The sequence below is a fragment of the Pristis pectinata genome, chromosome 17, assembly GCF_009764475.1.
Source record: "Pristis pectinata isolate sPriPec2 chromosome 17, sPriPec2.1.pri, whole genome shotgun sequence".
NCBI classification, from domain to species: Eukaryota; Metazoa; Chordata; class Chondrichthyes; order Rhinopristiformes; family Pristidae; genus Pristis; species Pristis pectinata.
This window is the reverse complement of record NC_067421.1, coordinates 11,869,336-11,884,305: the sequence shown is the minus strand read 5'-3', so window position 1 is coordinate 11,884,305 and position 14,970 is coordinate 11,869,336. Positions and strand designations below refer to the sequence as shown.

Below are 14,970 nucleotides of genomic sequence, written 5' to 3'. Positions count from 1 at the left end.
TCCCCTCTCTGCTGACTGGAGAATTACAAGGACTGAATTTGAGTAATCTTAATGACCTTACTAATAAGCATGTGCCAAAGCAGTCAGTTGGCCACAACCTGGTATTAGATTTCCATTGCAAAGCACAGGTTCTGGAGAATCACTCGTATGGGAAAAGATAATGCTATGCTGGTGCAGCAGGGACAGTGAGCTGTGGATCAACACAAGCCGGTTGGAATTGTGCTCTGAATCTATACTTGGTTTGGCAATGACCAAATGCCAAAACCTCATGTCACTGGGCAGGAAAATTTCAAATACATATTCAACAATCACGCTACGGGAAACAGATTTGGTTTTTACGCGCTCCTATTGCACCTACCCTATGATTATAAGACTGACTCAGCACTCTGCAAACGGTTATAAACCACACATCCAATTAATGCATAAAGGTTAGCACATTATAAGTGAGCATGTGTCAACCTGGCAAGCCAAGTTTTAAAGAGCTAATTTTAAACATATTTTTTAGCTCACTTTTCATTTGCCATCCTCAAGGCAGACTGAAATTCTACATAGGTTACCACAAACCCATTAGTTTTATTTCTATTTTAGGCAGAAAGAGAAACAAGCCTAAAATATTATTCAGGGAATAGCAATCACCAAGAAATGTTTAAGATAACAATGATGGTGATCGCCCTGGTAAAAAGACCAATGGATCAGGCAAAATATCAGCTAAGAGGGAATGAGAATGGAGCTCTACAAGATAAACTGGAGATAAATACCTACAAAGAGGAGAAAACAGCAATGGGCAATATGTAAGGGAAGGTGGATCAATAAGGTGGATTCCATTCAGAACAAACTTGCTAAGAAAGAAATAATGGTAATAATGAGTCTAAAGAGACATAAGCTAAATGCATAAATAACAAAGGAGAGATTCCCTTAATATCTAAAAATCTATCAATCTTTTTCAAACGCAGTAGTATTTTCTATAAGCACATAAATAATGCTTATATTTTCTGTCCTTATATGCTGATAGAAAATATTACTGTATTTTACAAAGATTGATAGATTTTTAGATATTAAAGTTCCAGTGGGGTTAGAACAAGAAAAACCTGAAGATAAACTTGAAATAAAAGTAAGATCTTTTACCTTACTTTTCATTGGAGAGGCTACGGTAAAGATAGAAATAATGTTGATGGTAACTAAAGTACCCAGACTTAAGATTAAAAATACAACAACTCCAGATGAATTTCAACCATGAATATTCAGAAGAAACAATCCGGGATACTTGATACGAGAGTGCACAATTAGTAGAGTGCAGATATAAAGATTCAATAGGAAAGAAACAATACAGGGGTTCTGTCAAACAGGGGATACACCCCTTCCGAAAAAGGGAGACTTGAACTAACTCATTGAACTCTAAATCAACTTCGTGTAGTGATGGAAGATACTGGAAACTTTGTTAAAAGGTCTTTTAACAAAATACCTAAAAATTAAGAGCTTAGTGAAAAACAACATTATCATAGAGTCCTACAGCACAGAAACAGGCCCTTCAGCCCATCCTGTCCATGCCGACCATTAAGTACCCATCTATACTAATCCCATTTACCAGCACTTGGTCCCTGGCCTTCTGTGCCTTGGCAATACAGGTGCTTGTCTGGATACTTCTTAAATTTGTGAGAACCTCTGCCTTCACCATCCTCTCAGGCAGGGCGTTCCAAATTCCAAACATCCTCTGGATGAAAAAAGTTCCTTCTTATATCTCCTTTAAATCTCTCACTCTTTACCTTAAACCTATACCTTCTGGTTATGGACAGCTCTGCTATGGGGAAAGGTTTACTACTGTCTACCCTGTCTATGATCCTCATAATTTTGTCTACCTTATTAGTTTTTAAAAGGTCATGTTTAATCAGATGAGCTGAATCATGAGAAGGAAAACAGGAAGAAAAGCCAGGAGCAATGCAGTGGCAAATATGGAGTCACAGCAGGCTGTTGAAAAGGTGTTCTACAAGGGGCTCATGACAAAGGTCAGGGCATGTGGTGTCAGGATCTGTCCAGAATGGTTGAAAGATAACTACAAAACAGAAGGTAGGCATGGCGGTTTGTTATTCCTGCTGGCAAAATGTGGGAAGTGGTATCCTGGAGGAATATGCCCTTGTACTCCTGCTGTGGACAATATTCAAAATAGTCCTGAACTCACAGATTGGAGGAAGGTATTTTGACTGGGGGCTCATAGATTGTGTGAAGTATAGAAAAACAAACAGACTTGGTGACTTGGCAGACAAATCAGCAAATAAATTCAACTTAGTTGAGTGTGAATTGATTTAGTTTGGAAGGAGGGATTAGGAATACATTTATTTCTTGGAAGTAGGGAACTAAATGGGATCAAACAGCAAAGGGATCTGGGAATACAGTTAAAAAGAACCTACCCAAATTGATAAGTCCATGCAGAATGAAATGATGTATTGGGGTTCTCTTCTAGAAGAATCACAGAATCATAGGACAAGAAATTCAAATGCATGTTGCATTTGGTTATTCAGGGTATGACTGAGGTATAAAATCAAACAAGTTTACAATTCCTAGCACACAAGGCCAATTTGAATTCTCTGCTTCAGTGAGTGTGCTGCAGCCCTACATGTTGTGCTGCCAATCATTATGCCAGCCACAGCTGATGTCCCTGGTAATACACAACTAATTAATAATGTGCTCCTCAATCAGCAAGGAAGGATTTAGTGAAAGGAAGAAAGCCAACTGATGTTCCTTAAAAAGGACATACCCTATCTGAAACAGTGTTAGGTTGTCCACTGATAGACCAGCATTTTCTCTTTAGTGGAGTGGGTTAGGGCAGGGGAAGGGAAGGTTGCTCAGGCTTTCCTATCTTCACCCAGGCTTTCATCCCCACTGCTTAGATGTCCAAGTTCCCTTGTCCACCTCCCCACTCTAACCATCGGGTGACCTGAATTCATCCTGTCAGCAACACTTCCAGTTGTAAAATGCCTCTTTAAGACGTCCAGCCACAGTGCAACATCACACGGGTGAGTTTGTGCTTTGCAGGTGACTCCTGAAAGAATGCACAGTGATCGTATGTAACTGTGCTGAAGGCCTTGGAATTGCACCACTCGTGCATAGAATGTCCTGTCTGTCAAACACATAAAAAACACTTCCCCACTGTCCCTGATGTAACTGGTGCAGGTCCTGTGCACACCATTAGTAGACCTTTCTATGCATGGTACAATATTATGGTCATAGAATCTTTCAGCATAGGAGACCATCCAGCCCATTATACTTGTCTTAGTTCTTAGAGAGAGCTATCCAATTAGTACACATCTTCCTCCCCATAGCCCTGTGAATTAGTCCTCCTACCTGCATTATCATTTGCCGTTCGATTAACCCCATGAAATCTGAAACCCCTTTCAGATTTTAATAATCTTCTGTGAAGATACTTTGTCTCAATTCCTTGCCTGCTCCTCTGCCAATTACTTTTAAACTGTGATGTCTGGTTACTAATCCAGGTAGCCCCTCACCTGCTCCATTAAAAGCCCTCATTATTTTTAACACATACATTCGGTCTCCTTGACTTTCTCTGATAATAGGATGCAAAAGGGGTTCGATAATGTAGACAAAAGAGAGACTGCAGATGTTGTAAATCTGTAGCAATGCACACAAGATGATGGAGGAGTCAGAGTCCTGACGAAGGGTCTTGGCCCGAAACGCCGACAGTTCATTTCCCTCCATAGATGCTGCCTGACCTGATGAGTTCCTCCAGCATTTTGTGTGCGTTGGTTCAATGATGTGAGTTTATTTTAGATATACAAAGTCCCAGTGAAATCATCCTGTGAGCATTGTGTTCAGTTTTGCTCTCTGTTCTGCAGAAAGGTTATTAAATCCCCGGAGAAAGTGCAGGGTTTTTTCTTCCTGCTTGTTGCCTGAATTGAAAGGATCCTACTTGGGATGCTTTTTCTGGAAAAGAGTTTGGAACAGACCTGATGGAAGCCCGTAAACTTATTCTGGGGTTGAATAAGTGGGGTGTGCAGGAAGTGTCTTCATTTGTGTCTCAATCCAGAACAAAGGGTCATACAAGGCATTCTGTCATCAGATCAAACAAAATAAACTGGGCAACCTGCTGGCACAGGGTGTAGCAGAGTGTATTGAAATGTTTAAGGGAAGGCTTGATAATCATCTGACTAGGAAATGATGTGTGAATACAGAGGCAAAGTGGGAAGGGCTAAAGAGTGCAGAAAGCAGTTGTGCAAAGTTTAAACAGCAACAAACAATCTGCTGGAGGAACTCAGCGGGTCGGGCAGCGTCTGTGGGACGAAAGGAATTGTTGACGTTTTGGGACTGCTGCAGGGTTTCGACCTGAAACGTCGCAATTTCTTTCCTCCCACAGACGCTGCTCAACCCGCTGACTTCCTCCAGCAGATTGTTTGTTGCTCCAGGTTCCAGCACCTGCAATTTTGTGTCTCCAAAGTTTACACTGCACCAGAAATAGATGGGCTGCAAAGTACAAACTGACCCGTGAAAAATCTGTTGATTCCATACAATGGTAAAATGAAAGTATTGATTATCAAGTATTAACTTTATTATCAACACCACAATAATTTAGGAATCAGTAGTTTACACTAATATAGAAGGGAAATTAAATCCCTTGATTTCTTTCATGAAATGACCAGAATGACTTGAGGAAGGTCAAAGTTTCAATGAAAGACAATAAATTAAATTCAGAGCCCAGGAAATCAATAAGATATAGACTGAGGTTTAAGGAAGCAAATACTTATTGTCAGAGTTGCAGGAGGAGTGGACGTACTGTGTGACGTGGTTCTGGGCTCAGTGCTGGGGTTGTTGCTGTTCTGATGCAAAGGCGATTTACACCCAGTGCAAGGAGCTCAAACTGACAAGTGATACCAAACCAGGAACAGAAACGTAATGGAAGAGATTATTTAAAGAGTTGGGACAGATATACAACACACAGAACAGTGGGAGATGGAACAAGAAAGTGCAGAGTACTGCAACAGAATGTAAAATAAGCAATATTGATAGTTAGTGTTGAAACAGCCAAGGATGCACCTGTCTATATCAATGGTGCTGAGGTGGAGAGGGTTGAGAGCTTCAAGTTCATGGGAGTGAACATCACCAACAGCCTGTCCTGGTCAAATCACGTAGATGCCATGGCCAAGAAAGCTCACCAGCACCTCTACTTCCTCAGGAGGCTAAAGAAATTTGGTTTGTCCCCTTTGACTCTCACCAACTTTTACTGATGCACCGTAGAAAGCATCCTATCTGGATGTACCACGGCTTGGTACGGCAACTGCTCTGCCCAGGACCACAAGAAACTGCAGAGAGTTGTGGACACAGCCCAGCGTATCACGGACACCAGCCTCCCCTCCTTGGACTCTGTCTTTACCTCTCGCTGTCTTGGTGAAGCAGCCAGCATAATCAAAGACACCACCCACCTGGGACATTCTCTCTTTTCTCCTCTTCCATCGGGTAGAAGATACAGGAGCCTGAAGGCACGTACCACCAGACTTAAGGATAGCTTCTACCCCGCAGTGATAAGACTATTGAACAGTTCCCTTATACAATGAGATGGACTATGACCTCACGATCTACCTTGTGGTGACCTTGCACCTTATTGCACTGCACTTTCTCTGTAGCTGTGACACTTTACTCTGTACTGTTATTGTTTTTACCTGTATTACCTCAATGCACTCTGTACTAACTCAATGTAATTGCACTGTGTAATGAATTGACCTGTATGATCGGTGTGTAAGACAAGCTTTTCACTGTACCTCGGTACAAGTGACAATAATAAACCAATACCAATACCAATGATGCCGAGAAAGACCTTGGAATCATATCAGACTTGGCCCTGTGTAGGTCCAATTAAGAGCAACAATCAAGAAAACCAACTGCTCCCAAACACATAACCTGCACCCACCCACACCACCTTTCCTAAACACACCCACCACAACACTCCACCGTACACAAATGTCCACTGCAGTCATAATCAGTGAGCAAAATAGGGCAAAGTAGGAATGAAGGACACAAATCTAGCCCTGCCATTCTATAACAGGTTAAAGAGTGTGCCTGTCCCCAAGCACCTTCTGGGTCAGTGCAGCTTTAAGTGGATCTACATCTTGAAAGGCAAACCTGTCACAGCAGAAGCTTTCTCTTCCAAATTGGCAGTATCCTCATTGTTGAGACATTAATTATTCCAGCTCTTTGCACTCACTATAAATAACTGCCCCACTTCGCCTCAGTTTCCAATATTTTTTCACCTGCGCCTCCACTGGAAGTGCAGTAACACATACAGTCCCACAAATAAGCTTCTGTGGACTTTTATGATCACTGTCACTGCAAATTTTATGCTATTAAAGGAAGGCTTCATTAAGTACTCAATATGTGCTTTACATATCATAATACCAGCAGATTAAGAGTCTTGCAAATTTGACAGAGAGGGAGATGTAGAGAGAGGGAGAGAGAGAGAGAGATGGAGAGAGAGAGAGAGAGAGAGAGAGATGGAGAGAGAGAGAGATGTAGAGGGGGGAGACGTAGAGAGAGGGAGATGTAGAGAGAGAGAGGGAGACGTACAGAGAGAGAAGGGGAGATGTAGAAAGAGTAGAGACATAGAGAGAGAGGGGAGATGTAGAGAGAGAGGAAGATGTAGAGAGAGAGGGAGATGTAGAGAGAGAGGGAGATGTAGAGAGAGAGGGGAGGGAGAGAGAGAGGGGAGGGAGAGGGAGACATAGAGAGAGAGACAGGGAGACAGAAAGAGAGAGAGGGAGAGAGAGAAGCAGAGAGAGAGAGAGAGAGACAGAAAGAAAGAGATACAGAGATTGTGACACAGAAAGAGAGAGTGAGACATTGAGAGAGAGAGATGGAGAGATCCCCTACAGTGCCAAACTCTAATGCAAGGGATGGACTACAGCAGGGGAAACAATGAAGGGTGGAAATACATTTGCCTGTGGGGAGTCCCACAGTCAGGCATCGACTGGCATAAGTCACACATGGTGTGTGGCTTCCCTCTGCAAGGAAAGGGCAAGAGTATTCGGGAAGTGAAAGGGGCTGAGCCAGAAGTGTGGTACCTGACCGATCCTACACCATGGGGAGGGGTTTAGTTCTTCCAGCCAACCTTTCAGGAGCTCAGGAGGACGTTACGACACAGGAATCTCTGGATTATTGCAGTGAGGGCAAAACAAGAAAGGTGAGGTGGATTAATGCCCACCTGGGAATGTAAAGTGGCAGATGACATTTTATACAGGGAAGTAGGAAGTGATACATTTTGGCAGAAAGAATGAGGAGAGACAATACGAGCTAAATGATATACAGAGACAGAGGACATACCTGCTTCCATCACTTCCCCTGGCAGTGTGTTACAGGCACCTATCATTCTGCATAGAAAACACCTCATAAATCACCTATAAACTTTCCCCCTATCACCATAAAACCATGCCCTCTAGTATTTGATATTTCCATTCTGGGAAAAAGACTCTATTTACCCCATCTCTGCCTCTCATAATATTATATACTTCTATCGGGTCATCTCTAAGTCTCTGACGATCCAGAGTAAACAATCCAAGTTTGTCCAACCTCTCCTCATACTCTCTAATCTAGGCAACATCCTGGTGAACCTCTTCTGCACCCTCTCCTAAGCCTCCACATCCTTCCTGTAATGGGGTGACCAGAACTGCACACAATACTCCAAATGTGGCCTGACCAAAGTTTTATACAGCTGCAACATGACTTCCTGACTTTTATACTCAATGCCCTGACCAATGAAGGCAAGCATCCCATACACCTATCTACTTGTGTTGCAAGTTTCAGGGAACTATGGACTTGCACCCCAAGATCCCTCTGTACATCAAAGATCCCTTGGTACATCAAGCGTACAAGGTAAACATTTGCTCCTGGTACTGAATGGCAAATAAACAGCATCTGAGCTACTTGTGTGAGCACTTCTGCTTCATTTACACTTGTGCATTTTCAGAGCAGCATTATTAAAGAAAATTTAACACCAAAGCATACAAGGAGATTTTAGGATGGGAAACCAATGACCTGGTCAGACAGCTAGTTTTTAAGAAGGGAGCAAGATTAAGAAAGGGAATTCCTTAACTTGGGGCCCAGATAGCTGAAGATGGCCCCTGATAGTAGCACAATTAAAATCAGGGAAACTAGAGAACTGGAAAGTGTTGAAATCTCTGGGCTGCAGGTGGTTACAGGGACAGGGAGCCACAACAACACAGAGGGACTGTAAAACAGGGTTAAGAATTCATAGCAAAATAAAAAGACCTGAACTCCCACTCATGGATATGATGGAGAGAAATGTTTAGATGCCTCCCACCAACTTACGTAACAAAATCGCCCTTCTCTTGAACCACGGTCCAATGTATTATCATTGAGTCATACAGCACAGAAGCAGGTCCTTCAGCACTGCATCGACCAACTAGCACCTATTTACACCAATCGCATTTTATTTTCCCCACTTTCTCATCAACTCCCCCCAGATTCCACCTAGACACTAGGGCAAGTTACAGTGGACAATTAACCTACTAACCCACACACCTTTGGGATGTGGGAGAAAATCCATGCGATCACAGTGAGAACACACAAAGTTCCACACAGACAGCACTTGTGGTCAGGATCGAACCTGTGTTGCTGGAGTTCTGAGGCAGCAGCTCTACCTGCCACACCACTGTACCACCAGTTATCTGCTGAAGGTAACAAGAGGTAAGCCAACATTCACTTAATACTAGAATGATGAGAAGGAAAAGACATTCCCAAGAGCATTTAGCACTCTAGTCTACATGTTATGTGACTTATGACTCAATTGGTCATTGCCTTGTCATTTACAAACTCATAATCTGCAGAGTTCTGCCTTGGGAAGCTGGGGACCGCACTCAGTGAACCTTGCTTGATTAGACTCCACCAATTACATTTTCAAGGTTACCTTGTCAATACTGTTAGCTTGGAGCAAGCCGGGCTCCAGTTGAGTACTAAATGAAGGGGCAAGAGAGAAATCACAACAGCCTGCTTCCTCAGAGGAACATTAAACGTGCAAGTCGCAGTCTGCCCTTCCTTGGATGTGTGCAGAATGTAATGAAGGAATCTATATCCTCCTAACTACAATACAGTCACAGAAGAGTCCAGTGAGTGCTGCCATTATATTAGCACCCTTAAAGGGGGCTTTAACATGCACTAGAAGATGATCAATTATTGAGGCCAGAATGACCATCAGGGTTAAAAATAAATTGTCCCCCATCTTGTCCTCTACCCTTGCAAATGCATCTGTCCATGACAATACAGGGCAATTTGAAGAAGTGTTTAAAAAAGGCACATGGGATCCTAGACTTTATAAACAGGGCCATGGCGTGCAGGAGATGAAGAGTCTTTATAAAACGCTGGTCCAGCCACAACCGTGGTACTGTGCTCAGCATCTGCAGCTTTTTTGATTATTTTATGTCCAGTTCTTTTGGAAAGACATGCAGGTATTAGAGAAGATGCAGAAGGGATTTACCACAAGGATTCCTGGGATGAGGGACTTTAGACTGAAGAAGCCAGGGTTGTTCTTCTGGGGAACAGAGCATGTTGATGGGGATCTAATAGTGGTATTTAAAATCATGGAAGTTATAGTCAGAGTAGATGGAGGAAAACCTTTCCCAGTGGCAAAAAGGTCATGAAGTAGGATATGGAGTGGGTCACTATAAAGTCTTTGTGGAGCCAAAGTCCCGTCTTCACAATGAGGATATCCTCCATCATGTTGTGTGGCAGTATCGATGTGTTCAATGGGATAAAATCAGAAGTGAACATTGTGAAGTTCTGTGGGGCATCTACAGTAGGGGCATTATATGCCACCACAATCTCTACCTCATTCAACCATTCCTACCCAATCAGCAGACCAACTTTGATTCAATCAAGAGTGAAGATAGACATGCGAGGAGCAAAAGTGGGTGTGCAGACCTGGGGAGGATTGTACTACAACACAAGATGACCTGCCTGTTAAACATCCAAAGTAACATGATGTAGTCAAAGCCAAGTGATCTCACAACCACCAACTCAGTTTGAAGGCATGCAGTCTTACACATTTGCTTGTGGTAGCGCTTTAAACTGTTAATGGGCGGAGTAGGATCCATGAGTATCCCCATCCGCAATGACAGTAGAACAGACGCGGAAAAGAGAACCACAGAATTACAGAATGGTTATAGCACAGAAGGAGATGGTTCAGCCCATCAAATATATACTGGCTTTATGTAAAAATAATCCAGGTAATCCCATTCACCAGCCCTCTTTCGATTGCCCTCCAAATGTATTCCTTTCAGATACTTAACAGCTGACTCTGAATGCTACAATAGAATCTGCCCCATCACTACCCCTGGCTGGGCAATCCAGTCGCCAACAACTCACTGCGAAAAGGTTTTCTCATAGATCTTTTGCCAATCACCTTCGTTGTATGTTGTACTTCTCAACCCTGTAGACAATGGGAACAACTTCTCCCTATCAACTCTGTCTAAACCTTTATTGGTTTTTAATACCGCTGTCAGATCCCCTGGCAACCTCCTCTGTTCCAAGGAGAACCCCAGCCTCTCCAGTCTATTCACATAACTAAAGTCCCTCATCCCTGGAATCATTATGCTAAATCTCTTCTGCACCTTCTCTAAAGCCTTCACATCCTTCCAAAAGTATGAACACAAAATGAAAATCAAAACAGCTGCAGATCCTGGATCCATGCTCCAGATGAATCTAATCAATCCAAACATCTCCAAGCAACTGCTAATTCTAGACCTGATTATTATTTTTTAGAACGTACCCCATTACGAAGGTTAAACTTTAAAATATTTCCAACCATCTCTTTCAACCAGAAATGCGGAGTAGATGATTAGCAGCCACCTCCTAAGTCTTCACCATTAGTTAACCCAATTCACTCTACATGTTATCAATAAATGGCAGTGTGCATTCGTTACATCAAAAGATATGGCCTTGACATCATCTGGAGACTACACTGGCCCGAACTTTGACAACATTGGCTCAAAAGGAGACCATTGTAGGTCAATCATCCCATGGCTGCAGGAGTTCCTTAAGGCAGTGTCCCAGCCCCAACTATCTACAGTTGCTTCGTCAATGGCCTTGCATCCGAAAGGAGGTGTGAAGTAGGGATGTTCCCTGATGACTGCACGGTGTTCAGTTTTGTTCACAATTCCTCAGTCCTCGCCCACATGCTGCAGGACCTGGACATCATTCAGTCTGGCACTGATACCTGGCAAGTGATATTAATGCCACATATGGCCTGGGGCCGTAAGATTTTTGGTCCATCATATTGTATCCCTCTCTTCTGGATATGCCATTTCCTCAGGCAGCTTCTCATCAGCTACATTTCGCCCTTTAATAAGTTCATCGAGATTCCTTAAAAATAAATTGTGGGAAGCAGTGGACAACAACAACAAGACTTTCTACCATGGCTCTAAGGTAGTAAAAGGTTCCAGGTGCTTCACAAGATTTGACTCTTAGCCAGAGATGGACCACAGGATGGTTTATTAGCAGGTTTGCTTGCAAATTGTTCTTACCCATCCCACTAATCTTAATGATGAGGAGACACATCACATATGGGTGTTGATAAGTCATAATCAATGTGGGGTCGTTGGGAAAATGGAGGCAATCAGGAAAGTGCCAAACGGTTTTCAGCAAGAAAAGCAAAATGATTTTTCTTCCCAATTTTCTCTCCTATTGGTGAAGAATCACACTGTGTTGGAATTACATGGGCGAAGGTTGTCCTCATCTACTTTGCCTCAGTACCCATTCCTCACACATGAGACAAAGTAATATTGCAAATACACTGTGTGGAGATCGGAACTCAAATCTGGGGAGCTAATGCTTCAGTTATACAGGCCAATGATGAGACAATAGCTGGGGTATAGTGCACAGTATTGGTCTCCTTAGTTAAGGAAGAATATAAATGATTGAAAGCAGCTCAGAGAAGATTTGCCATACTAATACCTGGATTGGGCGGGTTGTCCTATGAATAAATATTGGATGGGCTAGGCTAGTGTTCACTGAAGTTTAGAAGTGTGAGAGACAACTTGACTGAAACAGGGTAGATGCAGGTGAATGTTTCTACTTGTAAGAGAATCAGGAACTAGGGACCATGGTTTAAAAGTAAAGACTCATCTAATTAAAACAGAGATGAGACAAAACATTTTCTCTCAGCAGGTTGTGAGTCTTTTGAACCATTTGGGTTTTTAGACAGAGGTGGACAGATTCTTTATAAGCATGGGGCATGGGTGGTGAAAGTTTACTGAAGGTAGGCGGTAATGCAGTGAGATCAGCCACGTTCCTATTGAATGGCCAAACAGACTCAGAAGTCTGAGATGTCAACTACGGCTCTGGTACCATATGTTTGTTTCATGACTGAGTCCAACCTGTCCTCATTTTCCATCCTCGCAGTGGTAAAATACACTTCCTGAATCTACTCCATTTAACAAAGATTGGGAACTGTACCTTGGACCTTCAAGTCCATGCCAGTTAAATAGTGCTGCCTCCCTCCATGTTCACAGGCAGATACACAGACAGGATGTTTGAAGTTACATACAGTCAAAGGGATGTGGAAATACTTACAGGCATAGGGATTTTGGACAGCTCTTTCCCAATGCAGTTTTTCATGATGCTCCAAAGGTTAAGGCTATAATTGGGCTTTTCTGGGATTTGGGTTCGCCTCTTTCTGCTTGGCTTTACCGATCTACTTGCTGATGCACTGAAAGAAGCCTGGTGCGGACAGTCAAACGCCTGCAGGAAGGATAGCAAAATGGACAACGTGAGGTAAAGTTCAGAGACTGGACAACACTGAGAAATGAGAATCATTGCTATTTCCAAGAAAAAGATGAATACATTTAAAAAGCACAATTTTTCTATCAAATTGCTTTTAACAGGTAACAACTTTGTGAATACGGCTCCTGTTCTAGATAAAGTAACATTAAAAGTATGAGATTCAGAGAACATGAAATTATCTTTGGATTAAAAGGCACCAAAGAGTGTGAGTTAGTGTGCTCAGCATCAGATGAAATTAATGATTATCTTTCAAGTTACTACATGACATGAGTTGTTGTCAACCGGATAGATTGAAAACTGATGGGCTTAGGTCTTGATTATTAATAGAGCTGAGCTGTCACAATTCAAACACCAAGCAGCCAATCAAAAGTAGTCTAGAAGGTAGTTAATCATCAATGAGTATAGCAGCGCTGAGTCAGTACTGTGCTGACAACAGTATCATAAGAGCAGCTGCTGCATGAACAAGGCACAACAGAGCAGGCACTCCCTGAGACAGTTATAATGAGCGTATTAATTTAGTTATGTCACACTGTTGGATGGCGTACACTGGGGAGATGTAGCAGTGAGCTCTATGTTGGCAATGAATATTAATACTGCGTAGCTGGGGAGGGGATGCAATGAGTATCATAATAGGAATGGGTCTATTATTTGAGGACTGTAACATACTCCTGAGTGTAACAGACCCATTCCACTGTCGCACTTATAGTTACCGCCTGTGGTCCTCCCAATATTACAGAAGAGGGATCACGTTACTGATGGGCATGTTATGATGAGGGTGGTGCTGCAGGAAGCTGCTCATTCATTCATTTCAGGGACTTTCTGATCAGCAGCCTCCTGTATCCTGGTGGCAGCTCCAAGTTTCTATCTCCTTTTCAGTTTTAAGAGCAGTGACAACAACTGCAGCCACACCAGATCATCTGACAATAGTACAAACTTGCCAGCAGATTGAACCCATTAGCACACAGACACATAAAAGATAGCAGTAGGAGGGTGTAACATTGGATTGGACTGTACTGACAGCTACAGAAGTACCAGCTAGCTGCATATCTGTGCTCTGACCCCTGCAGCACAGAGACACAGAGCACACAGGAGGTCCGATGCAGACTTGACTGACCTCTTCCTCTGCTCTGAGGTCCACCATTGAGTCCAGTGGTGCTGTGTTACGTGCTGAGCTGAGGGGCAATCACACTCTATATCTGAACCTCAACTTTACGCCCGACAGAGCTGATGATCTGGTGCAACCCCTTTTTATTTGGAAGACAGGTAATCAACGTTTGTGGTTTATTTGCTTAAAATTTTAATTAATATTAATGTTTTAGTTAAATTACAAGCTTACTGTGGTTTTAAGTGAATTTTTTATTTTAATAACTTTTATGTTTTAAAAATATTCAAATATTTTTCAACTCATGTTCACTTCTATTTACAAGTGCTCAGACAAAGGACCAATCCCTGCCAGCGTGCAGAAAGACCCGGACGTTATTCGGGCTGGCACTGACAACTGGCACGCGGCATTACTGCCACACGTGCGGGCGCTCCAATTTCCTTCCGCATCCCCGAAGACATGTGGGTCGGTAGGTTAATTGGCTGCTGTAAATTGCACCTAGTGTGTGTCTGGGTGAGTGGTAGAATCGAGGGGAGCCGATGGGAAGGTGGAGAGAATAAAATGGGACTAGTGTGGATGGGTGATTGAAGGTTGGCATGGACTAGGTGGGCCGAAGGGCCTGTCTCCACGCTGCCTCACTCTGACTGTGTAACTGCTTCTCAATGTCACAATTAGCTGTGACATTCAGGAACAGTGCGTCAGGCCTGTGACAGTCTGTGGTGGTGGAAGGCTATTAAGGTGGGACCTCAGTTTCTGCCACCTGTAGCCCACTTGCCATTTGCAGCGAACGTTGTCTTCACGGGTTGGCTGCAGCAGCAACACTGAGAGGTTGTTAGGAACCACGTGGCCATGACAGGTAAGTGTGACCACGGGCTAGAGTGGAGGAAGGTCACAGAGTGGGTTGGGTGCAGCAAGATCTGACCTATTACCTTGAAAGTGTTCTCACCGTACTGATAAACCTCTAAATTATGAACGCTTGCCTTTGGAAACTGGGGAACTGGACTCAGCAGCTCTGCAGCGGAACCGATATCACAATACATTCTGCTCCTGTGTCTGTATCTAGGAGACGAGCATGT

At 43.1% G+C, this 14,970-nt stretch overlaps 1 protein-coding gene across 6 annotated transcripts in view; it reads right to left on the bottom strand.

The window, feature by feature from the left end:
* Window positions 1-14,970, bottom strand: part of osbp2b (oxysterol binding protein 2b) — a 279,746-nt gene that overhangs the window by 32,566 nt on the left and 232,210 nt on the right. For all 6 annotated transcript variants that reach the window (XM_052031996.1, XM_052031993.1, XM_052031992.1 and 3 more), the window contains one exon: window positions 12,583-12,750. In XM_052031996.1, the coding sequence (XP_051887956.1) occupies window positions 12,583-12,750 (168 nt within the window). The remainder of the gene's footprint in view (window positions 1-12,582; window positions 12,751-14,970) is intronic.